Source organism: Siniperca chuatsi, linkage group LG17 (assembly GCF_020085105.1).
Source record: "Siniperca chuatsi isolate FFG_IHB_CAS linkage group LG17, ASM2008510v1, whole genome shotgun sequence".
In the NCBI taxonomy this organism is placed as follows: domain Eukaryota; kingdom Metazoa; phylum Chordata; class Actinopteri; order Centrarchiformes; family Sinipercidae; genus Siniperca; species Siniperca chuatsi.
The window spans coordinates 16,948,074-16,974,614 of NC_058058.1; the positions used below are offsets into that span (position 1 = coordinate 16,948,074).

Below are 26,541 nucleotides of genomic sequence, written 5' to 3' on the forward strand. Positions count from 1 at the left end.
GAGCATGTGTGATCGAATTCTAAGGCTTGATTTCCGGCGAAAATCAATGTTATCTTACAGTATGCATCGCAAATGAGATTCGGGAGACAGTTTGAAATATGCAAGGAGAGCATGGCTTAAAGCTGCTGAATTTTAATTTCTTATTTTTTTCAGAATTGAAATGCCTTTATTGTATTGTGAAGTCATACATGTAGATGATTGTATACGTGTTGCGGTTCACCAAACTAGTGACCATTTCCTGCTGCCATCGTTGGAAAGACCATCTCTACAGGTGGGCAATTTATATATGTGCATTCATACTGGACACATACTGACTCCCCTACTCGTGCGCGCACACACACACACACACACACACACACACACACACACACACACACACACACACACACACACACACACACACACACACACAGGCCTACAGAGGCACGTCGTCAGTGTGTGAAATAGAGCATAGCCCTCTGAAGAAGTGATGATGGTGCTTTCAGTTTCTCACTATGGGTCTGTCACATGACAGCCTTTCCACCTGGATGACATGTCACATTTTATCTGTGACGCCATTAGGTGTGTGTGTGTGCGTGGCTGTGTACATACTAGCGGGGACGTGAGTACACATGATGAAAGTGAAAAAGATACAGTACCATGTGTATGGCATGTTTGCCACTCTTTCTTTACTCCTGCTTTGATGAACTGGTGTCATAAATATATTATATAATATAATATAATATATATATATCCTCTTTCCTTTTTCTTACCCTCTCCTGAGTCATTCTGTAGGGTAGAATGGACTTTCTGTGGTATTGGAGAAGAGAACAACATTCCTGTTTTTTTTTTGCCACACTGTCCAAGCTTAATTGGCATCTCTGACACACGCATGGCAGAGGCTCGTCTCAGGGCTAATTGCCTTTTCGCGCAGCAAGACATCGGCTCATACGAAAAAATGTCAGGGTCCAGAGACACAGTTTGGTTGTGTGTTGTTGGCGGAATTCCCATTTAAACGCGCAAATGCTAGAAAGCCTTAATTAATGTGGACGCACATGCTTGTATTATACTTCTGAGGGCTTTTATTGACATTTGGCATCTAAAGCCTTATCTCTTCCAAAACCTGAACTACTGTTACCAGTAATATTTACCCAAACGTGAACAAAATCTTAATTATAGTTTTAACCCAAAAACTTAAACCCCTAAAATGTCCCCTAAAGGTGTGCGAGCCAACAAAATATAGAAAAGTACATATACACATGCACAGTGCTTAATGCCTTTTGGCAGGGACAACTCATGAGCAGTATCACAACATTTTGCATTACAGTTTCCACCCATGGCAGAATGACTTTCTTCACAGGGATGTAGGCTTCAGAGATGTCGGAGGAGGCGATGTTAATAACGTGGATGAACATATTCAATTTATAATGAAACTTGAAAGCTAGATATGACTATCCCTCCTGCAGCAATAATGAATTCTCTCCTGCTGCTCAGTTTTTAAAAAGTTAGTAATGCTTATGCAACCTTTGCATAAACCCTGCCTGGCTGCCAAAGTTCTCCCTGTGTTCAAATCAGGCTGAAACGATGTCCTGCTGTGCAGAGGAAGTTTCAGATAGTGTGTGTGCACGAGTGAAAATAGAGAGCACGAGAGATCACATCAATGCATGAAAAAGAGACATACACACGCAGCTTCAAAGCTCCCTAACACCCTATTTAGAAGTCAGTCTGACAGAATATGACACTGCATAAGAGATACAAAGCCTTTGAAATACATTTTCCAAATGTTATTTTCATTTGACAATTTGGATTTTTTTTTTCCTGCAGCACAAACAAAATGACCTCTCCTTACAAGTGAAGGAGTAGTTCATTAGACCACTGCTTCAAGGTGAATACGGGTTATATTGCTGTGTGTTACCAGTGAAAACCTCACTGTTGTTGAGTTTACTCTGCCTTGATCCTTAGTTCTCTTAATCAGGAAGACTGACCTTCACTATTACTTAGCTGCTTGATATTTTTTCACTTCTACCTTACTTAATTAGTGCTAGCATATTTAGCTCTAATTGCCTCATAGATCTCTGTAAACACTTGCCAGACATAGCAAACATGTTCTTATTCAGATACATTTATTATAAGCCTAACATAGCCTATATCTATGCTGTACAGTTGTTGCTAATGAGCGAGTGTTTGATAAACTGTCCAGACATGTTCAGTCTCTGTTACCAGTGCTTGTATTTGTTAGCTTTTTCTTTCTAATAGAGGATGTGTGTGAGTGTTGTCTGCATAAGACTTCCCTAATTTTTCCTCATTTTATTCTCCCTCATGGCACATTAGTGTCCCTACAGAAAAAAATTGCATCCATTGTCTTCTGCACAATTAGCCTCCATTTGTGTGTGTGTGTGTGTGTGTGTGTGTGTGTGTGTGTGTGTGTGAGGGCGAGCTGAGAACTAATGACTTTGGCCTTGTGTCTCAGGTAGGAGGGTTTGTTTTCTCACTGCTGGTTTCCCATTATGCATTTAGACTCTTTCACTCCTTTAAAGTTTTGTGTTATGTGTTATAGTCAGTAGGTTGCCAATAGGTGGCGTTATGGCCTAATTTTGGGGCAGCTTTGTGAATTATTGAGGGTCTGTTTTCTTTAACACGATTCCACATTGTTTTTTGTTTCTCTGCCGTTTCCTTTTCCGTTTCTTGCTCTTCTGCCAAGTACTAAATATTTTTTCTCTGTGACCACCTTATTCATACATTTGAATGTTAAGACACAGACACTCAAACCCTGTGGAATGAACAATTTCAACTGAGCTGCATTCGCCATCTGTTCAGGTCTCCAGTCAGCCACCATGCATACTTAACACATGTTGAAATGTCATCCCCGCCCCTAGCCTGGTCTGCTCCATACTAGCACATATGAACCTCCTCACTACTTTGAATAAACTCAGGCCTACTGTAAAATGTCTACTTAGTGTGTAGTTGGACAGTAATATAAATGGAAGAGAAATGGCTCACTGTGACTGGGAGAAAGATAGTTGGTTGGTTACATCTACTGGATGAGATGTGTTTGTCCTTTGTCACTATAATGAGCTGCATATTCATTTCCAGCTTATGTATTTGTAGTAAGATTTGAAACATTTGAGCTTCATTCATTTATGACAGTGACATTGAAATTAACTGTTTTTCTTGTAATTGAAACAGCCCATGATTTCTAGAAATTTGCCCTTACTGAACATACATCATGGGAATGTACATTTTTGTTAAATTCATAACAGAAAGTCTGTATTACAATCTGGCTTGGAGTTTAAAAGATGTGGTGTTTACCAGGCAGGGAGAGTCTAATGATTTTATTGAGTTACATTATGGGAAAGGTAGGGTCCAGCCTTTCTGGAGCCTGACTCATATAGACATTAAGTCAGCTTGTGCTGCTTTTATTTTGACCATTATTGTTTTTTATCTGTCTCTCACAAGTCTCCCACCTTAATGAAGTGCAATACTAAATCACTGGACTTCGCCTTTAACGTGTATTAGCGTTAAGATTATTATAGCCAAATAATCTTAATGTCTAGATTTGGAGGTACACTGAAAAGTGATTATCAACTCAACTGTTCCTGTTAATATACTATCCAAGGATAGAGTAGTAAAAACCAATCCACATGCTCTTTTAATAATAAGTAAAATGGTAAAAGGCACAAAGAAGAGGAGAGAACATTAGAAAACACAATAGGAACAGGGAGAACAGAGACTTTTCTGAAAGAAACGAGTAATTGTAATTATTGAGAAAGACATTGAATGAAATTAAACTGAGAAAGGGAGACACTCTCTTAAAATGCTTTGGCCATATTGCGGTTTAGATACAGACATCAGTGATTGTTATTCTTGCCCCATCCTCAATAGCAAGATTACACTGCCCAAACTGTTTTTGTGGGGTGACATTTGGGAAGAAACATCAAAATGTCTTTTCACTCTTTTGTTATATTCCACTTCTCATCTTTTTTTTTCTCTCTCTCTCTCTCTGTAGGTTTCTAAAAAGGTTGCCGATCTCATTCTGGAGAAACAGCCTGCTTATGTCAAGGTAAGCTTCCAGTGTCAACTCACGACCATGTTAAATAACCTTTTCTGTCTCTTCTTGGCCCAGCCACTCTTCTTAAAGTATTTCAGCTGCTGAAATTTCATTCCAAAACACATCAGTTATATTTGTCATTTGATGTTTTTTTTTTTTAATGGTATCTTTTCTCAACTTTGACTTGTTATGATTGGACATCAGTTTATTTTGATGCTATCAAGTTGTCAGTGGATGTTTTCCTGTGTCGGCTGCCAACCGCCAACAAGATAAGGTAGAATTTCCGTAACCATGGCAATAGGAAATTTGACTCATGCATGGATAAGGAAAAGGGAGCAATAATCTAGTTTTTATTCAGAACATAGTCAGGTTGTAAATTAAAGCTAAGTCCATGAAATCCCTTCTTTGATTGCCTAGTGATGTTGCAATGCACTGAAATGAACCAGCGTGTGTGACGATGTCTTTCTATCAGGTAAGGAGATATTCACTCTATTTTTGGTCAGATCCAGTAGAGACTAGAGATGACAGGAGACCACATTTACTATAGTGATGAGTCAGAATAATTCTTTTAACTGATTTTATTATTCAGATTCTGATTTGACAATAGCGAACCAATGTGAACTCATTCATCTCATTCTGTTTAGAAATACACCTTGTATCATCAGCAACATTCTTGACACTTCAAACCATAAAACCATGAACTAAGAGTAGTTTGCTGAACCCACCACCACATAGAAAAAAAATAAGAGAAATGACTCTATTACCTTTTTGGAGGTTTAATAATCTTGGATATCAACACTTTTTAGTAAATGAAACTCTATACAGAGGCTGGTGCAGCACCAGGATCTTTCCAAGTTAGATAACTTGTTTTTTTTTTTTGTTAAATGTTTTTTATTGAAGGACAGATGCAAGTCATACAATGTACTGATGAAGCAATATTTTTCCTTCCATTTTTATGTTCTTTAACAAACATCCCTCCCACCCTCGCACCCATCCCCTCTCGCCCCACCTTCAAAGTCCATAAAGATATGGTCCATAAGATAAGTTCAACACACAATGACATTGATTCCATATAAGAAAATAAAGCACAGTAGAAAATAAAAGGAAAGAAAGAAGAAGAAGAAAAAAAGGAAAAGGTCTTGTAAATAAATAAATGATAAAAGTGTTTTGGCAGGAAACCAACCATCTGTGTATGCCAAAATGTGTATATTTGTGTGTGTTTGTTGGATTTGATTGAAGGAGTTGGTCTTTTGATTCATTTGATTTAGAAATCAAACTTTACTAGTCCCATCAGATATATCACTATTATTTGGTAGAGTATGTCAAATTTGTGTTTAGTCATTGAAGCTTTGATCCCAACAAGACACAGCAGATGACTGACAGCTTTTAACAAATTTGCAATGTAGTGAAATTGCAGTGAAATTACTGTAATTGTTAATCCATCTGAAGGTCAGCCTATGAATAGTAAATTGATCATTATTTCTGTGACCCTCCCTGTGACTTTGCAGAGTCAAAATGATAGCTGGGCTTATTAGTAGATGTTGCCAGGGATTTCTGGGGCATTTCCATTGACCCATCTCAGTTCACATTCACTTGGTCTACAAATGCCCTGTGGGGTTCAGAGGGCACTTCAGTTTCTACATCCACTGCATTAATGTTAAGATGTGATAAGGAAGAGTTTCACTACATCAGTTCCTAGCATTCAGAAAGACCAATGACATATTTGGTGCTTGCTCTTGATTTGCAGATTTGTTTAGTTTATATGGCCTGCCAAATATGCTTTATCCTGACCATGAAAGGCAGTTGAAAAACAGAGACAATACAGTACATCTTTGAGAGTCCTCTGTGCTTGCTTCAACATACCTGCTTTTTCTTATCTCCGCTGTGGGATATTTTATCAAACTTGTACACAGAAACACATACTGCTGCAGAAACACACAGCCCCAGGGCACAATGCCACTTCTCCCCAGTGCTTGCGTGCTGTGTCTAACAGATCGGTGGACACACAAATTGTTCAGACACGTACACTTGTGCCTCTGTGGGCCATAATTTCAGTGCTTGAAATTATGGCCCGCAAAGCATCTGATTCATAGCTATGTAGTGACTAACCTTTCTTCTCCTGGGGCCTGTGCCTGACCACCGTTGCTGCCCTCTAGTGACACATGGCCTCCCCTTTTACTCGGAAATGGTCAAAAGTGTGATCAGGCTTCCTCACGTGGAAGGTTACATGGTGGCCAGAGCCATTATCACTGATTGAATTATCTTCCTTCTGGGAGCCAAAGATGTAATGAATTTGCACCAGGTAGCCCTGACCAGGTTAGTCAACACCATTGGAAAGGACTGGACTGGACTGGTATTCAATTATTTTCCACTGGAAACACTTATTGGTAATTGGTAAGATTGGTAATTTATCTAACCTTGGTGGTCATACCTACATGGTGGTCTTATGGCTGTTTCATTGGGGAAACTAGAGAATGACAGGAAACAGGGCTGTTAATATGTGTGGAGATGTGCGGGTGTGGTCACATACCCTTTAGGTAATTGTGTGTGAATGTTGAGACATAAACGTACTATATGCAAAAAAATGTCAACTCCAGCCATGAATCACTGCGCTTGTATGTCTTAAATGTCATTCAACTTTATATAAAAAACCTCTTATGAATAAAGAAGAAAAAAAATTCTCCCTTGTGACTAAACATCTCCTCCTCTTTGACCTTCACTTCCCACAGCAGCATCTGTAGTGGACATTGTTGGAGTCAGGTTGTATAGTTTAATTTTACTTGAGTACTGGAGGCTCACCTTTCCTGTATATGTACAGTACACACATATTTACTGTATACCTGCATTTGTGTGTTATGTAGTGAAATTCAGTATTTACTTGAAGTCTTATTCCAGGTATCATTTAAGTTCATCCCAGTCATGCATACCAGCTCCTTAACCTCTTTTATTGACTAAAATCACTGTACACAGTTATTGTATTTCCCCTTACACAAGCTGAGCTGATTGAGCCCTCTGTTTGTCAGGTTAACAGTGGCTTACAGACAGGATAGATGGCTAAGAGCAATGGTATAACAACAAATTGGAGCCTCAGGCTACATACTGAGCACTCAGCATGTTGATCATGTGTGTGTGTGTGTGTGTGTGTGTGTGTGTGTGTGTGTGCGTGTGTGTGATTCTGTTTGAAGCTTCAGTCAACTAGTTTTTGTCTTTTCCTGTGTGGATTTGTGCACATAACTGAATGCATGAGTGTTTCTGCATTACATCATGGACCGAGTGTTTAGACAACTGCTGTGTACAGTATTACCTGTGTGTTGATAATGGGCGTCATAAAAAGGGGTAGAGAGTGCGAGCCAGACTGTGTGTGTTCGTCTGGTGAAGCAAAAGATTAGTTTTTGTTGGACATAGGAAAGAAATGGTTTCTTCCTTGACCAGATTTGACCCTGAGTGCACTTCTTTTGTAACTACATAGAATATTATTGACTGTTTAACTGAATTAAATCAACCACTACTATCCATTGATATACATGTCAATCACTAATTCATTTTACAATTTCCATCATTTTCATGATATTGGTGAAGTCAGGAGTTTGGGATTTTGCTGTGAGAATGATGCCTGTACAGCTTGATCTCCTTTGCTGTCAACTTTTTGAGTCTGGCTGTAGTAAATTTCATTCTATTACTAAGTCTAGACATAGTAGAAGTCTACAGTTGTGGCTGCACTGCTCCCAGTATGTGAATCAATCTGCTGGATTCAGTCTCTAAATTATTCCTCAGCTGGACTTGGTGAGTCAGCCCAGTCCCTGCCAGTTCCCGTTGCTTAGAGCGCAATGGCATTTTCTGAGGACACATTTTAATGTACATTTGAGTGTACCAAGGCCACCATGGCACTTTCATGTATTAATAAACTATTCTGACCAGTGCTTATTTAAGAAAGGTTTCGCTGTTCTAGATATGTGAAGGGTTTATGGACAGTTGCTCTTAGACGTGTGAGTAGTAGGTTATTTGATTTGCAAAAGCATCAATGCGATACCTTGCCCATATTTTCCTATACCATGGTAAAAAACTACATTTTGATGAGATGTTTATAATATTGGCTTTCCTAGTACCTGGCACTGATACTAGCATCACCACAAATACCACAAACACTGGAATTTGCTCTCTTGACAAGAGTTAGATAAAAACATTGTTACCTCTCTCACATCTGTACACTAAATATGAAGCTGCGGCAAACAGATAGTTAGCTTAGGATAGCATGAAGATTGGAGACGGGGAAACAGCTAGCCTGGCTCTGTCCAAAGGTTACAAGTGCAAAAACTCTGAAAGCGACTGTAAAAATGACTTGTAGTTGTAGTCACTGCGACCTGGCCAAGAAATAGTGCGTTACATAAGCCCTTAAAACCACAACTTGTTGTTGTTACACTTTGGTTTTTGTCAGAATTAAGCAAGCGAGATATAACATGTTAATTAGTGAGCTTTACAGATGCTGGTAGGTGGAATTTGTTACCTTTGGACCCGTTTCTAGTCTTGTTTCTTGTTTCTATGCTAAGCTAACCTAACCTAACTGGCTGCTGGCTGTAGCTTCATATTTACCATACAGAATGGTATTGATCTTCTCATCTAACTCTCAGCAAGAATACAAATGTTAAACTGTTCCTTTAACAAATTTAAAGTTTATGAAATCTTAATGATAGAAAAACTATTCCTAATTTAAAGTAAACAAAGCCGTAAGCAGTTTATTGATCTCCCTGCCGGTAAAGTGTTAGCTTTAACAAGAACATTTTTTAAAATGTTCATGAAACCAGTTCTTTGAATTAGTATCATGGCATGCTCATGTTGTCTAACAGTCCCAGTTTCATAGGCCCTGAGCAGAAAAGCATAAGAGTCGCATGGTGCACGTCCCTTCAGAGAAAACCCTGACTATTGCCTGACTTGCAAACTGTTGACTTGTCAAGGTCTTTGTCAACACTCAAGATCATGAGGGCAGATTGCTTTGAATGGGATCATTGATCTCGTACCCACAGCTGAAGTGCCACTTTGATGTTGTTGTTGTTTTTTTTATTACCATTGAAAATGAATTTCCCCAGACTATATTCCATTGGTAAAAGGTTGTTTTATGTCTGACAGTATTATGAGGACATTTTTGTGAACACTGGACCTTTTTGCCAGGGGTGATAGAACATTAAAAAAATAAGATCAAAGAACAAGCATCTCCCACCTCAGGCATGACATCTGGCAGATCAAGAAAATGAAAACAAAGCGAGGAAGAGAAAAGTCAAAAATATAACAGCGTTGTAATTTGTCCCTCGGTCCTTCTTTGGCTGAGGGTGTGTTTGTTCTCCACAGAGGTCATTGAAATGGCATAATAACTGAACTCTCAGAGCCGAGTGCTCATTGATCCTTTTCTAAATGTCAAAGCTCTGAAGACAGGAAGGTTTTCTATAATTTCCTGCGTGTTTTGAAAGTTGTTCACTTGAACTACATTACACTTTGGCACTGATGATACATGGCTTACTATAACAGCATAATCTATAATATCTATCTTCATGAAATGCTCACAGCAGGATGTATCTCACTGAAGAGTGCTCTGATGTGTGTGTGTGTGTGTCTGTGCGTTATTGAATATTTTAGAATTTTTAGCACTAAATAGATATTTCAGCAGTTTTAGTGCCAAATAGTAAATAATTCCTTGGAATCTGAAACATTAACTTTGAAATGTTCCAGTGTTTATAGGTACAGTATGCTGCTTTATTTACTGTAATTTTTACCACAAACTTGTTCCTTGTTCACAGGAACTGGAGCGTGTGACGGCATTACAGACTAACCTTCAGCTGGCAGCAGTCATTTGCACTAATGCAAGGAGGTAATAGTTCTATTATATATACTATCTATTCACTGAATGACAAAGCTTCCGTAATAGTCCATGTAAACTGCATCTGCATTCTAAGTGCTTTTCTCTTAACTGTGATAACATTCCTTCCCTTCATATAGTCTGTTAATATGGTCACAAATGACAAACTGTCTTGTTTCCTCTTGAAACAAAGTCTCAACCAAAAGCATGCCACTATACATTATACTCTCTGTTCTATGGCATGTTATTTTTTTGTTTATTATGCTTGTTATTATGTTGTTGTGTGCGATAAGACAAGAAATTTTGTCTAAGTGTTCCTAAAAGTTTGTGTGGATACTGTATATGGTAGTGTAGTTATTTCTTCAGCCATGTTACATTTTGTAAATTTTAGGACATGTATCATAATTCATGTCTCGTGTGTGATTAATTATCAAAAGCTTAAAATATTCTTACCAATGATTTGTCCAAATATGCAAGTTTCGGTAAAATAGGTTCTTGGTGCTACCATCTCTGCATTAATTACAATAATGATGGCAGTAAAAACACCAAGACCATATTTGTTTGTGTGTGTGTTTTTAATAGATACAGTATAGTTACATCAGTTACAGGCCATTCCCTACTTAGTACTGAGTTCTATTGGTGTATAATTTTCTCTCACAATGTATTGGACTTTTAAATACCAGCTAAACATAGTAGTATTAATCTGTATTGATGCTATATTCTTCCTGTACTGTGACATCTTGTGTGAAGGCAATTGAGCGTTGCGAAGGAAGGATTCACAGGAGCCAGCCTGGGTCTACTGGCCAATCAGAGGAGACGACAACTGCTGACAGGCCTACTTAAGTCACTGAGGACCATCAAGACGCTGGTAGTTTACACACATAGTTTACATAGAACATATTTTGTTCTAAACTGCATCTAGCTGTAATGTAAAGAGAGACCAGTGTTTTGCCTCAACGACCAGAGATGCAGCTGAAGTGAGTAAGTAAGATCCATTTAAGCTCCAGCAGTTGCACTTGCAGCTTTACCACCCTGAGCACTCCCAATTTGGTTCACGATTGAGCCTGACTTCTGACCTACCTTCAAAAGATTCTCCCTTAGTCCCAAGTAACTGCATGTTTTTATTGGGTCCTTGAGCTAGAGCCCTGCATGGATTGTTATTCTGATTTAGTTCACTTCCAAAACCAAATTAGTGCCAACATGAGTGCCATGCCTCACACAGATTGTTCCAGCATCCAGTGCGATGCCCATTTAATTAAATGAAAGCTGGTCTATAAGCTATCCTTTGAATTAATTGTGTAAAACGTAGCTACGTATGGTAATTAACACACCTTTCTATACTACATTTCATAGATATTTTTGTACTATTATGGTTGAGTAATGTATATTTCTGAGCTTTTTCTTTCTGAAATACAGTCTTAAACACACTGTGTGACATGTCACTGTTGTGAAATGAATTCATGTAGTCTACAATAATCATCACAACTGTTCCTCCACACATGATTTAAAATTAAGATTAAAGTCAATCAAACATACTCTGTTTTAATAATTTTTTAACCATAATCATTAAGCATTTTTTTTACCAACATGGTCACAGCAGGGAAGCATGTAACTAGTGTTGAAAAAGGTATCACTTAACATTGTGGCCTGTTAGTAATGTCTTCCTCTTGTCATTCTTCTCCTCACAGCAAAGAACAGATGTAAGACTCAGCGAGATGCTTGAGGTATTGTAATCCTCTCTACACACACAAACACACACACCAACACACATGCAGAGATATGTAATATATTATAGTTGACTTGAAAGGGCAAACATCAGTAGGGATTCTGCATTGAAAGCCAAACCCACACAAACACTAGATGCTTTGACAAATGCCTATCTATCGTGAAGGTCAGCTGTTGCACATGGAATGGATCTGGCTACCCCTGAGTGTAATCCTTGGTTATCCGCAGAGTATCTGCTGTAACAACCATTTTTTATGTAGATCAAACTGAATCAGACAAAACTCATGCACAGAAAAAGTCACACATAACACTGTCATCATTCAAAACAATCCAGACTGTACTCTTTATACCTTTTCAATAGTTTTTTTTATAGAATTGCAACCCCAGTCAATACATTGTATTTTCTACATGCTGTTAAATGACCTCACTGCTCTGTTTCTTTAGGAGGAAGACTATCCAGGTGCAATCCAGCTCTGTCTGGAATGTCAAAAGGCTGCCAGCACCTTCAAACACTACAGCTGCATCAGGTACAGTATGAACAGACTGATAGAGTGATATTTAGTTGTATCCAAATGGGAGCAGGCATGGACTTCATTTTCTATGGGCTGATGGAAAGTTTTCTGATCTTCGGATTCAAATGTGATATAAATATGACCATTCTGAGTAATGATGGTCTGGACTCATCAGATGTCAACTCTGCTGAGGTAGAGGAAACTAGGAAATTGGTCTCCTTTAAAATCGTGACCCTAGGTTTTTTTTTTTTTTTCTTTAAATGTAGATCGGAGAATGCCATGTGTTTTTATCTTTTTTTCTCTCAAGGTTGGAATGTAATTTCTCTGTTAGGAGAAGTTTTATTAAGGGGCTTTTTATTATCTCTTGTTTTGCTCATTATCATTGCCTTGTGGCTGTGCTATTGCATTGGCTATGACGTCAAAGCAGTTTTTAAACGTTTGCCAACATTGCCAGTGGGCATTTAGCTTGGAAAAATGTATAAAGACTAAACCGGGACATTTTCGGCGAGTGTAAGCTTGCTGCAATCACTGTTGTCTTTAAGAACCTTATGTTTGGCATGTTTGGAATACGTTTGAATGCAGCTGCCAGCTTTAAGCATATTATCGCTTATCTCTTATTGTGAAATCCTTTAGTTCTAAAATAGTTGTTGGATTAAAAGGTATCCAGTGACAAGGTAAAGAGAGACAGGCAGGCTGCTGGTTGGTGATGTCATACAGATAGATAGACAGAAAAAAACATCAACAGAGAGACAGACAGACAGGTAGACAAACTGTTTGTATTTTGATAGTACCCACACATGGCTGTCATTATAAACCCTTTTCCCTCTCTCCTCTTATTAAAGATAAGAGTGGGATTTGAAAGTATGGGGTATGTTGTTGGTATATTAATGGATTGTGTGTGTATAAGCATCTGTCCCTTTGATTTCCTGTGTGCTCAATTTGTGGCAGTAGGTGGGTGCCACAGTGCTCCTTTTTGTGTATTGATTAAGGATTGATCAGAGATGCATTGCTTGCTTCCTCCCTCTCCCTGCGACACCATGTACAGACTCGGACAGAATATTTTATGAAGAGGTGTGTGGGAATGAAATTAGCAGCTCCCACCACATGCCAACATAACACAAACACATGGTGTTGCTGCTGTAATGTTTGCTTTTTTGTCATGCGTGGCAGGGTGTGTGTTGGTCTATTTGTGGAGCGGGCACTGGCATCACAAAATGGTCAACACAGCTCCGTGTAAACGCAGATACAGACCTTTTACACAACACACTGAGCATCCATCCATATATACATACATCCAGAAAAAATTTATCAAATCAACTTTTGGTAACCAACCTTGCAGGCATTGTCAACACTTATAAAACATATTAGAACACATTTACTGTGAAGCGCATGCAGAAAGTGTTGAGTTCATATCAACAGTAACACTGACAACATACACTTACCACAGCGTATTAACGGAGAGGAGCAGAAAACATGTGACAGTGCCGTGTTCCAGTGACGGAATGACTTTGTTTTCACAGTATCATTCATTTACCAATAAAGGTGTTGCACGTCCATGGTTTCCATCAATGGTACCACCCATTGCAACCATCCTTTCAGTGGGGGAATGTGATTGGAATCATCATAAAAAGACGCATTTAGCCAACATTTTTTATAACCGTCAGTGTCACTGTATTCACGCACCTCTGGATGTGTAAGCAAACATGTGTCTGTGGCAGCTAGATAGAAATTTGATTTCCCTCTTCACCTGTGTTTTCTTTTGCAATATGCTAATACTGATTCCTGAATGTCATAGTTTTTAAGATTGGTGCATTGATTACACATCTGTCACACTTTGCATTAGTGTGCACATTGAAGGCTCTTTGCCCAAAATTGCTAGAATCCTGACTGCAGCATCACCATCCCTAAGCAGTTAGTTGCCGGTCTGCTTCACTTTGATTTAACCTTGTAGCTCTGCTTTTTCGTGCACTGCTGAATGTCCTACATTTAGGCTTTGCTTCATGCCTGCCCTTCCTCTATCCCTGTCCCCAACCCTTTAAAAGTCAATATTGTTTTCCCAAGAAGGCACTTACACAGCCTCATGCTCCGCCTCAGTCCATTTTCATCAGACGGTCCACGTGGTCAGCTGTTGGGCAGCTTAAGACCCCCACATGTCCACATGTCATAAACTGTGAACTCTGCTGTGGCCTTAGAAAAACAAAGGTGTAATCTAGCCTAGAGCTTCTCTGTAGTATTGTGAGCAACAGAGAAGTAAGGGTAAAGTAAATTTTTGTATCATATGGCAGTAATAAATTAAAATACATGCATACATGTAAATAAGGTTTTTATGTTTGTTTTTTTTAATTTACCATGTAATTTTTTTTTTTATCTCTTTACATGGTTTAAGATCAGCTTGGAAGATTTCCTGGAAAAAATCCATAATAAAAATGCATGTGTCACAAAATTGAACTCTAGATTTGTAAATGAAAATGATTATATCAATTCTGTGCCACAAATCAAGCATTTCTTACAGAACTGCACTAATTGTACACATTTTACTCTGACTCAGAATATGCTAGTTATTTTATACCAGTTGTTGTTATACAAATTGTCAATGGATTATTATACAGTAGGTGAAGCTCCAGATCTCCACCTGTTTTAGTCAGACATGTTATCGGCTTTCTAAATGTTTGTATTTAATTGGCTGTTCACATTGGACTACTGGACTGAATAGTCAGTATAACAGACAGACTAATCGCTGCTTATTTTATTATTGGGCTAGCATATATAAAAAAAAAAAAACAGTGTCACACCCCGCCTAAACCTAAAGCATTGTAATTTAGTGCATATCTAAGAAATCAGCGTGAATATTCTTATTCTTGACTGTTTTCACATCTGCAAATCTGTAAATCTCAATGGATTTGGCATGAAGCAGATAACAGTCTCCTATTGTCATGTGAAACCCATTCCACTTTTCTCAACTATCTCCGTTTTACATTACATTACACTCCGGTCTAGAAAACAAACTAACACATAAACAAACAAACAAACAAAAACAAGAAGGATATAGGAATATTAATAGATCGGAATGGAATCTATTTGATTTGTATGTGACAGTGTATTTTTGATTTGCTTAGAACTTCTATCCCTGTGTGCATTGACGTGATAGTGAGCAGCTGTAACAAAAGAGTTTCCCCTCGGGGATCAATGAAGTATTTCTGATTCTGATTCTTAATCGTCCCTCATGAGCCAGCTTCAGGTCGTCGACTTTTCGTGTAATGGCCCATGTAACCTTGGAGCCAATAAGTCAGAACTGTACCCATGGAGAAAGGGCCACAACTCAGCTAGATATACCAGAGCCAAATATCTAAATATTACATCAGATCTTACACTTGGAGAAAACAATCATTGCACATTCTCCAGGTCTGGCATGATCAGTTTTTCCTAGTGCTCTTCCTCCAAACTCTCTTCTCCATTTAATATTTTTCTTCTTAACCTCTCCTGTTTTAACTTCCCCCTAACCTCCTCTGCTTTCTCACTTGCATAATTATGGTTGCTGTGTTTCACTCTTTGAAGCCCTTTCCCTGCCACTTTGTTGCCTATCCGCTCACCTTGTAACATTGGCTAACATAACTAGAGCAAAAACGGCTTTCTCACAAAATCTGAGCATCCGGCAGGACCCTTAGAGCACACAAGTCCGCACATTGCCTGTTTAGCAAGTCAGCAATCACTGTGGAGGGACTTGCCTCAAGGCCCTGTGGACACCTATTGCCAATGATAATTTAAAATAGGGTGAAAAACTTCCACGTAACTCTATTTCAATCCTTGTGTGCCCTGCAGGAAACAGATTGTTAATTAAGTTTTTCTCCTCATCTGTTATTTATGCATTCTGTCTGATCATGGAAGGGTGCCAGTATGTGGGGAGGAGCTGCATCTGTACACACGCTAACACTCAGTGGACAGTGTAATCTAGTAATATATACGCAATAACTGGAAGACTGGATAATATGGTCACCTGGGTTATTGGTTGGTATTCCAGTCCCATTTTAGACTTTGCTAATACACTGTTATATGTCAATTTAGCTTAGTGGTTATGATGAGTAACCACTAAGTTAAGATGTTTAGATGACGTGAAGAGGCAGGTTATTGGTTGGCAGTTGGATGGTTCTACCTTGTTAGCCAGTGAGGATGGGGGCCAGCTGTTAATACCTGTTCATGTGTTCTGCTAGGTGTTAAAGGAAGAGTTCAACATTTTGGGAAATACGTTTATTTGGTTTCTTGAGAGTGAAATTAGAAGATTGATACCATGGTCATGTCTGTCCGCTAAATATGGAGCTAGAGCCAGCTAATGGTTAGCTTAGCTTTGCAAAAAGACTGGAAGCAGGGGGAAATAGCTAGCTCTGTCCAAAGGTAATAAAATCTGCCTACCAGCACCTCTGAAGCTCACTAATTAATATGTTTTATCTTGTTTGTTTAATAACATATGCAGACAGAAATGTAAACATTTGTGGTTTTACGCAGAGTTATCTGCTGTAACTATTTCTTAGCTAGGTGAGTGAGGAAGTTACTGACTTGGCCTCGCTTTTGTTCAGATTAAACAAACAATATGTAATGTGTTAATTAGTGAGCTTAGAGGTGCTGGTAGGTGTGGTTTAAAACTTTGGACAGAGCAAGGCTAGCTGTTTCCCCCTGTTTCCAATCTTTATGCTAAGCTAAGCTAATCACCTGCTTACTCTAGCTTTATATTTGCTGTACAGACATGAGGGTAATATCCATCTTCTCATCTAACTCTAGGCAAGAAAAGCAGATAAGCATATTTTCCAAATAGCCAAACTTTTTCTTTAATGTGTGCATTTTAGTTCCTTTAACCAGTTGGTGTGGGTCATGTCATGTTGCTGCCCAGTTCTTAATGTTTGTCAACCACTGTTGGATGTCTGCCATGCTGTGATGGTGACTGGTTCCTGTTCTGGGAAATAGCATTTGTCTGCCTTACTTTCAGGTGTATTAGCCTAGTGTTGGTCTTGTGGGATGATTTCTTTCTCTCATATGCTCTTCCAATACTGTTCAGTTTGTGGTTTATCTTCTGTTACTGTACCACACTGCAGCGTGGGAGTGAAAGTTCTGTGATGAACAGGGAATTTATCCTGTTGGCCTCTGCTCCTCTGGTGTATCTCCTTTGTGTGGCTGCCAGAGCTGTACGCCTTTGTTTAGCACTCTTCTGGGCCTTGCATATGGACATTCAGATGTATTTCTTCAGTAGCGAGGACCTGACATTGATCTGTTCACCCCTCTGTAGTTGAGCCAGCTTACTTACTTCTTTGTGTGTTTTCTTTTTATTGCCTTCCAATCGTGGTTTCCAGTGAGGATTATCGCTGTGTCTTTACTATTATTATTATTATTATTATTATTATTATTATATTTCTGGTGTTATCATTGCTGTGGCGCATACCAACTTATTGAGTTCAATTACAGTGTGGTTGTAATGGAGATTGTGATTAGCACCCCATTGGCATCTGCTATGTCATACTGTTTGATGGTAAAATCATTCTTGGCAGATTAGTTCAGATGCTGATAGTACAGTAAGTAGCTTGTTCTAAACTACCACTCTAATGACAGCATTTGGGCTACATAACATGTGATGCATTTGTATTCAGCTCATCTGTCTATTGCTTCACATTGTGCTTTCTGGCCATTATGTGAGTCACAGTTTACTCCATCAGTCTCCAGTTGTTGTAACAGCTTTCTCTTTACTTTGTTTAAACATTTGTTAACTGTCTGTTTTCAGTTGGTGTGGATTCCTGTCTATTACTCATCCATAATATTTCTCTCTGACACACACAGGCAGATAAAAAAGGGTTACAGTGCATCAAGTTTTGAAATGGCATGCTCATTTTGTTACCTGTTTTGCAAACGACCTGTGGGACTCAATCTGCAGTCTCCTCTCAGTTTCTCTGTTCCCTCCTCCTCACTCTGCTCACTTGATCCCCAACTGAAGCTAAGACGCTTAATTAGCAATTTGTTAAGGACACTCTCTCCTTTGGGCGACTGCGGTCTCACAAGGCATAACATAAGAGCGGGCTGACCTAAGAAAGACCCCAAGCAAAGCAGGGACAGCGGCATGGAAACGATAGAGCAGAGGGTGATTATGAATGGGCGCAGTGCAGGGGGAGTCACGAGGGAATTGGTGGTGTCTTGGGATGGGCAAAATAGTCTTGATTTCTGTTGCTACTTCGCAGCTTTTGAGTTGAAAGCATTTCCCAGGGTGAGGCAAACTCTGAGCACCCTTCAAGGATGCGTAGGCGTTTTGTATCCTTGCTTTTCTGGTACATGCACGGACACACACACACACACACACACACACACACACACACACACACACAATTTATATAGCGGACTCCACTGTAGAAACTGAAAAAAGTACAAACACTCAACAACAAAACACAACAAAAACTGACCTTCCCAAAATATTTGTTGGAAATATATCTTTATACTTTTGCTCCCTTTTTGCCCTGTTTATATGAAGGAGGAGAATTATGAGACAAATGGCTGCAGCTTGTTGTTAAAGTGGTGCTCTTTTAGATGACTTATATTTCCATATTCTGGTTCCTATAATAGTTACTCAATCGATTCATAGAAAATTAATTGATCAATTTTTATTTTAATTTTTGGTCATTTATCTTGTAAAAATACAAAAGATTTGCTGTTAACAGTTTGTTAAATGTGACGATTTGCTTGTTTCATGTTGTTGGAAATTGAGAATATGGAATTTTTGACTAACTCAGAAATTGTATTTTTTTCCTTGGACTCCAGTACCTTGGGATGGTCATTTGCCATTATTTCCGTCATTTTTAAAATTATTTTTGACATTTTATTGACAAAACCATTAATATCTTAAACAGACATTAATTCATTGATTAATTGATATTAAAAAGTTAGTAGATTCCATATTCTGCTTCAGAATTGAGGAACTAACCCTGAACAATCTCTTTTTATCCTCCACAGTGAACTGAATTCCAAACTACAAGACACTCTGGAGCAAATAGAGGTATGTGCTTCCCTGTTTCATTTCTAATTCCATTATTTGAAAGCAATATCAGTAAAGAGACTTTTAGCAGTGAATAATGTTTTGCTCTAACCTTGTAATTTTCCAGAAGCCCTCATTTGAAAGAAGCAATTTATACTTCATTTTGACATTTTGTTTGGCTGTTGTTTGGCTTTCTCATTCTGGGTCTGCCATATATTGACACATTTAGAAAGTTATTGTTGTGAGTGTGCAAGCACAGTAAATTATATCTGTTTCATCTCTAGCTGTGTCGTGATATTTGTGTGTGATAAATGGTATGCAAAGCAATTTTCTCTGCGCCGCTCCTGCTTCGCTTGAGTAGATTAATTACTTACAGTTTTGTCTGTACACAAGAAACAGGCGTGCATGTACACACACATACATAGCCACGCGCCAAGGTGCTCGTTTGTTTACCTGTCAGCATGAGTTTGTGAATAAGCAAAGCAAAATCCTCTAAAAGCATAAAGGGTAAACACTTGCACAAAGGATTATAGTATCTAACAGCTTCATCTTAAGAGTGCTAAGAGCCAAAAACATTCATATAAATATACATACACTTCACGTATACACATATACATTGACAGTGTTTCACTGAATAAAGCGTTAGTCATGATAACCAAAAACTACAGTATCACTATATTTACTACCTAATCATTTTCCTACTGCACATACTGTATTTAAAGCCCCTTACATGTAGAATTTCTCTGTGATTATTGCAGAAAGGTTAGACAATCCCAGTGAAAATTAGCACAGTCTATGTGTTGCTTTCAACTCATTCATTCTTGGGTCAGGGTTGTATATATTAGGGCTATATTCTTTGAGGTCAGCTTATTTTGTCAGGGTTGTTACACATCCCTGTACTTCCTAACTTCCTGCTAACCTTATCTTACTTTCTTACCTCTCTTTTTATCTCTTACCTCAAAGACACACACACACATGCTCATATTCACCCACATCCAATTTCCTGCCCTTGGCCTTGTGTGGTAGCTATAAATCTGCACATCTATCTAAATCCCTGGTCTTAATGCTGATAATCCCTCTCTTTTCTCTTCCCCTTACTTTCCCCCCTTTTTCCCTTTGTCATCTATCTATTTCTGGCTCCAGGAGCAGCTTGATGTCGCCCTCTCGAAGACTTGTAAGCACTTTGATGTTTCGCACTACACCAAGGTCCAGCTGGCCTACACACTCCTGGGCAAGACACAGGTCAGTGGTTTGACTTGTCTACAGGGTCACGGGGAATGGCTAAACGTGACTGGATGTGATGGTCTCACAGGATTGTTGTCCTCACTTACTGCATATGTCCTTTTGTTTGACTCTGTAGTTTCTCTTTGTCATTGTTATTCCTTCTTCCCTCCACTGAGTGAATTCAGGGTTTTCTCATTGGAGTAGAGAATATTTTTCATCATTGTCATGGACTCTTCAAGCAGCAGTAGCGACGATGAGTTTCTAATGTGTCTTTTTGCTCAAGTTATGAATTGTAGTGGTAGGGCCTATGTAAAGAACACAAAACAAAACAAAAAACGTTTTCACTATAATAAACCCACACTGCACATTGGAGACATGCTCTTTATTCTAAGTGTCCAATACTGTGTAGAATAGTTACAATGTATATAATTGCATTTCCTATGGGTGGCACTAATGTTATTGTAATTGCTGAGCTTCATTCATGACTGAACTGAACAGTCTAAATGTGATGATATGTTATGTGTTTATTATATTTGATTCATGGCATTTAATACAAGGCTTAATGGTCAGTTTATAATACCTTAGGTATCTCAAGGAAAGCTCCACTCTTTGATCGTGTGAGCAGAAGAAATGATTTTATTGGTTGGCTTATTTTTATCGGGATCTGAAATTCGCTGAAATTGAAACACAAACCACAAAAAACAAAACCGCATGATGAAATACGAACATTTCGGACTCTGTTTGGATAGGCTCATAGAGATAGATGGGCTTGAATTCTAAAATTTAGAATAAACTAGATTTATTCGCACCAGTTATTCGTGTTTGGTCTGAAAAGTCCTTTACTCTCTGTCTTTAAACCTTTGCTCCCTATGTCCCATTCCCACCCCCATATTTGTTGTCAAAAAGCGTTGATCCGTAATGGTAGGGCCTCTCTCTTTCATGACCCATGCACTCCATCATTATCTCCAGCATCTCACTTGGCCCTGATCTCTTTCTTGTTCCTTTACTTACATTCCTTCTTCCCTTTCTCATAGCCCTGATCTCATGCATGCTGCTTAAGTGTAAAACTAAATTTTTCTTCCCAACTCCCTACTCCTCTGCACCAGTGCTCTCTGGTATGGGTAATCAGTCAAGGCTTCAGTTGTAAGCGAGAATTACAAACTTTGTGCTTACATTATCTTTGTCATCCTTGAAATATTTCTTACTTTCCTATTCCAACAAGTAGGAGAATTTGTGGCCCAGCAACAGCTCAAATGAGTAGCCATCCAGCTATGCATGATCATTTTGAACGGTGATGAGGCTGCAATGTCAGAAAATAACTCAAAACACCTTTCGGCCAAGTTTGTATGGACTCCCACAAATGCTGTTCCATTCCTTATCCAGTATTTTGAGTCGTTGCACCTCCTGCACGCACACATTTTCGCTGAGCCTTTTGGTGATGGTAATTAAAGTCTGTGAGGGTTCAGTGCTTAGGGCTTATGGTGGATGTTGGAGCTGGACCAGATTGTACTCCATTAATGTTCTGCAAACATGGCATTTTACCTTACAGCTGTTATATCACCAGTGTAAGTGCTGTGAATGAATAGGAGATACATTATAAAATAAAATGACGTCACCTTCTCCACATTACACTTGCCAGTGCTAATGTGTGAGGAGTATTTGACAAGTTATGGTACAAATTGGAAATCAAAGTGTAGACGTTAACTTGTTGAATCGACATATAACCCGAGCAATCAAAAAAGAGCCTCTGTCTCATCCTGTCACTCGTACAACAACGAACATAGAGCATGAATAATGTTTTTCTCATTAATGTGATAATGAGCATTTTCAGACTCAAAAGCTAACCAAGGAGTTGTTGTTGACTGCCTCTTGCCATTGCAAGTGCTTCTTGTTTTAATCCTTCTTTACCTTTTTTCTTTTGCTTGCACAGAATCAGTTTGTCACACTCTCTCTGCATCTGTGTTTCTCACAATTAGTTATATTCTTTGTCTAAATCTTTTTATGCAGTCTTTTTTTTGCTACAGTGCACACACACATGCACACATTAACACTTTTAATCTGACACTTTTCAGCTGGATACATGAATGAACTGTGTCATTCAAGAGGTCATCACACGGCCATTGTGTGCCATTTATTTCTTTCTCCTTGCATTGGTCTCTTGGCTCTCACTCTCATTACCTGGCTCAGATGCAGTGGTTGCTCATAGCCTAAAGAGCCTGACACCCAGTTGGCTTTTCCAACATTTGTCTGAATGAAATATCGGCTTGTTTGATATAAGTATCTGCAGAAGAATGAGTCTGTGTGCTTTTGCAGTTGATTAATAATTATGTCTAAAGATTTGTGGCTGGAGATTATCATAATCATTATAATGTGAGTTGCCATAGTTTTTTCTTTCCTTTTTCCTTTTTCTTGTCTGCAGTCCATGCTTTGGACAGCCAGCAATTTTCATCGTGTTTTAGGACAGATGAAGTGAAACTCCCTCAGAAAACAGGGGAGAAATGTTTAAATTACTTTTGTGGCAGCAGGCAGTCAGAATGGATGGGGGCAACATTTTATTGGTCACAAGCTTGCGGTGAGAAAATCTAATTGCACTGCATCACCCATTACCTATAGGGCTTCGCTCAATACTGCCCACATCTCCTGCGACTCTGGTGTCCTCAATTCACTAGGGTCCCATACCAAGACTGTGGGTGGGAGCTGCAAAACAGAAAATCATGGTAAATGTAACTTGACTTTGAAAGAGAATAAGGAATAACAGACTTGAATTGCAAAGGCACAAACAGAGCATAGTGCGGTGGAGCAAGATTGTACTACAGATGGGTTTTTTTTGTGAAATCATGGTTGAGAGCAATTTTTGGGTTTACTTGCAAAAATTGAATCCCTGATTATTAATGATAAATGAAGTAATAAAGAAATCCTACTTTGCAATTAATTTATTTTTATTAAAGCTGCTGTAATCAGCAATTTTATATTAACACTGGATCAAATGATTATGTGTTATGTGAAAGGGGTGGCTTGTGTTGATAAGCCCACAAAAAATTATCACCCAACTGTTCAGTTCCTTTCAGCTCTATGAAGCATTTCAGCGTCTTTTAACTAATTGTTTTCGTTTTAAAGCCCACAACTTAACTATTTTGTTAACTGTCATCGTTCTCATCAGGATGTTTTCCAGCAGCAGCTGGGTTTTTTAAATGAAAAGCACGGTACGCTATCTGCCAAGCACCAAACAGCATCCAGAAAAAAATTAGCGACTCGCTGGTGAACATAGTGGAGCTTTAAGCAACTGATGTTTCCCTCAGGAGTTTGTGGAAACTGTAACAGAGCTAAAACAGGAGTGACTATTGGACTTATATTCATCAGGTAGCCAGAAACACGACTCAAATTGAATGCTAATGTTGCTCCGTGTCTGCTTGATGTGTATATAAGCCTAATATATTAGCCCTAACAACTTTATAAGATCATAATGTGTCAGTGTTGTGATTACAGCTTGTTGCGCTGCCCCCAAGTTGCCAAAACATCAGTTACTGCAACTTTGAGGTGGAAATTACCTACTCGTAGTTGAATTCAAACAAAGTCAAAGTAGAAAAGAGCTGGTTGGGGTGAAAGTCAATAATTTTTACATGGTGTTTAATATGGTAAATTTAACAGTGTAAGAGTAATCGGGGAACATTTCCTTGAAGGCATAATGCTCTGATAATAACTAATTTTGATGAAATGGCTCAGGGTAGAGATGAATGGGGCCACATGTAAACAGAACTGGAGGCAGTTAGCTATGCTACCATACCATACATGTCACTAATATGTATTTGCCATTGTGTTTTTCTATTTGTTTCTTACCTTTATTGCTTCATTAATGACACTTTCCACAGCAAACTGAGCTGGTTTCAGAGACGTGAATCATGGAAACTGGAGACAATATTGCCCATTTTCACTTGGACTTGAACATTGCCATTCCCAGGGTAGACAGCTATCCTCATTTTCCCCCATGCCATCTTGTGTAACTAACATAATATATCTGCAAATAATTGATTTGCAGTTTCCCTGCTGTTTGCCTTTTCACAGATCCACACCGGCAGATGACGGTGACATCCTGACATAATAGTTTTCATAACAGTGTGTGTTGGCTCTCTCTGTAGACTGCTATGGACCAGCTGCACATGCACTTCACCCAGGCCATCCACAACACAGTGTTCCAAGTGGTGCTCGGATATGTGGAGCTGTGTGCCGGCAATGCTGATACCAAGTTCCAGAAGATGCAGTACAAGGACCTGTGCACGGTAAGGTGATTAGTGTGTGTATGTGTGTGTCTGGTGGTCATTTTATTCCACCAATATTCACCCTGTGTGTAATTGAACAGCCTTTTGGCCAGAAAAGGTTCAGTTTCCTTTGTTAGATGCCAGTGTGAAGGCTAACCACTTCTTAAGTTGGTGAAGTGAACATTTGAATAAAAAACACCACCTGCAAAGTTCTGAAAGGACATACTGCTGGGCCCACACTCACACACTTTGTTACTCACATTACTCCTCTAGCTTTCCTATTGCCTTGTAGCCAAGCGAAAAAATGCCTTATTTTGTGACAAGGGATTCTACAGATTCTCAATAATACAGTGAAATGAAGGAGGGGCTCAAAGCGTGGAGAAAGTGATTGAGAGAAAGGGGGGGGGGGAGTATATCGTTGCCCCTCACTATGAGATAATTAATCTTGCTCACAATACAGAACCAGTGCACTGCAGCAGTGACTGGGCTCTCTATACTGGCCCACATGCCTCAGTTCCCTCTCTGTCTTTTTCTTTTCCCCCCAGATCAAAATATATCACATTTGCATGGCCAGCAGTGGTCAGTTCATCATGTATTTGCTGGGAGTGAGCTTTCTTCCCCCAGGGGCTGTATGACAGTCTGACCCACAATGTGGAGGGGTATATAGAGGTATAGGTTAAGGTTTTCCCTGCCTGATCGGAGCGTGCAATTTTCTTCTTTACAGTCTCTCCCGATATGTCAGCTGTCGTAGTTTTGTCCTCCCAGAACCTCTAGCTCCATGTTTGGCCTTGCTGTTTGGCTGCACAGCTTTTACGAGGGGCATTGCCCACTGTGCTCATATATCCAATGCTCTGCCCTTTACCTCTTACCTTTGTGCTACATCTCCTCCTCGTTTCTACTCATCTCTTCTTCCCCTGCTTCTTGTCTTTTTCTTTCAATTTATGCATGTTTTCCTACCCCAGTTTGTAAGTTTCATGGAAGGAGCAATATTCTATTTATCAAGGCTGCGGGTTCCAGGTCAAGGCTTCTTTTGGTTGGATCCATGTTTAGATTCAAAGGGATCAATGGTGGCCTGCGTTCAATCTGGCTGGCAGGATGTTTTTAGTGTAAGAGCTGAATAAAAGATTGAAATATCAGTTCCTTTGTCACTTCGAACTGGGTTTGAGAACATTTTTTGTCACTATGAAATAGATGTCAACCGTTAAGTGAAGCCAAGATAGGCTTGTAGCAAGGGCTGGTAGCATATTGTGCCTGGGATTCCCAAACAGAACTAGATCGTGGATGTGATGAAGTGATGCTGATTAAATGTTAATTATTTCTCAGTTGTGGTCTGAGGAAGAGTTCTCTCTCACTGTTGTGGGGTAAACCAAAACAGTGACACTATAGATATACTGTTCTACAGGATACTTGACAGTAATACCAGTCTAGCAACAACCCAATATGCTCTTTAATGCTTATGATCATAGCTTTACGTGCATGACCTAAGTACTGTATAATCTACCTTATTTATTTTTGTTTATTAAATAATGTGTGCATGCAACTGTACAGTAGTTACAGACATATCCTATGTTTACTTGTGTTTGATAGATACCCTGTCACCACGTCGTGTTGCCTGGATGATCCCACTCATACAACAAACACACACACACATACTGTACAAACACTCTCACCAACTTAAGATTGATGGGATGTATCGTTACACTCTCCGCTGTGTGATCATGATTGATAGGGCAGCACATACACACACAGGCGTACACTCAAATGAAGAGGTATGTGAACACCAACACACAGTTCATTTGTGTGGCTGACAGCATTTTCAGCCTGTCTATAGAGACTTTTATGGGGAGATCAAGTGTTTTGCTTACCTTTACTCCTTACGGTAGATAATTTTATTTATTGCACTTAAGTACCTGCCTTGAATGTCAAAAGGAGAACTAACTGAAGTA

At 39.1% G+C, this 26,541-nt stretch overlaps 1 protein-coding gene across 4 annotated transcripts in view; it reads left to right on the top strand.

Annotated features, from left to right (window-relative positions):
- The window catches only part of vps50 (VPS50 EARP/GARPII complex subunit), a 105,778-nt gene that overhangs the window by 13,866 nt on the left and 65,371 nt on the right, over window positions 1-26,541 (top strand). For all 4 annotated transcript variants that reach the window (XM_044171019.1, XM_044171020.1, XM_044171017.1 and 1 more), the window contains exons 5-12: window positions 3,986-4,039; window positions 9,817-9,887; window positions 10,626-10,743; window positions 11,564-11,599; window positions 12,045-12,127; window positions 19,094-19,136; window positions 20,259-20,357; window positions 24,476-24,616. In XM_044171019.1, coding sequence (XP_044026954.1) covers window positions 3,986-4,039; window positions 9,817-9,887; window positions 10,626-10,743; window positions 11,564-11,599; window positions 12,045-12,127; window positions 19,094-19,136; window positions 20,259-20,357; window positions 24,476-24,616 — 645 coding nt within the window. The remainder of the gene's footprint in view (window positions 1-3,985; window positions 4,040-9,816; window positions 9,888-10,625; window positions 10,744-11,563; window positions 11,600-12,044; window positions 12,128-19,093; window positions 19,137-20,258; window positions 20,358-24,475; window positions 24,617-26,541) is intronic.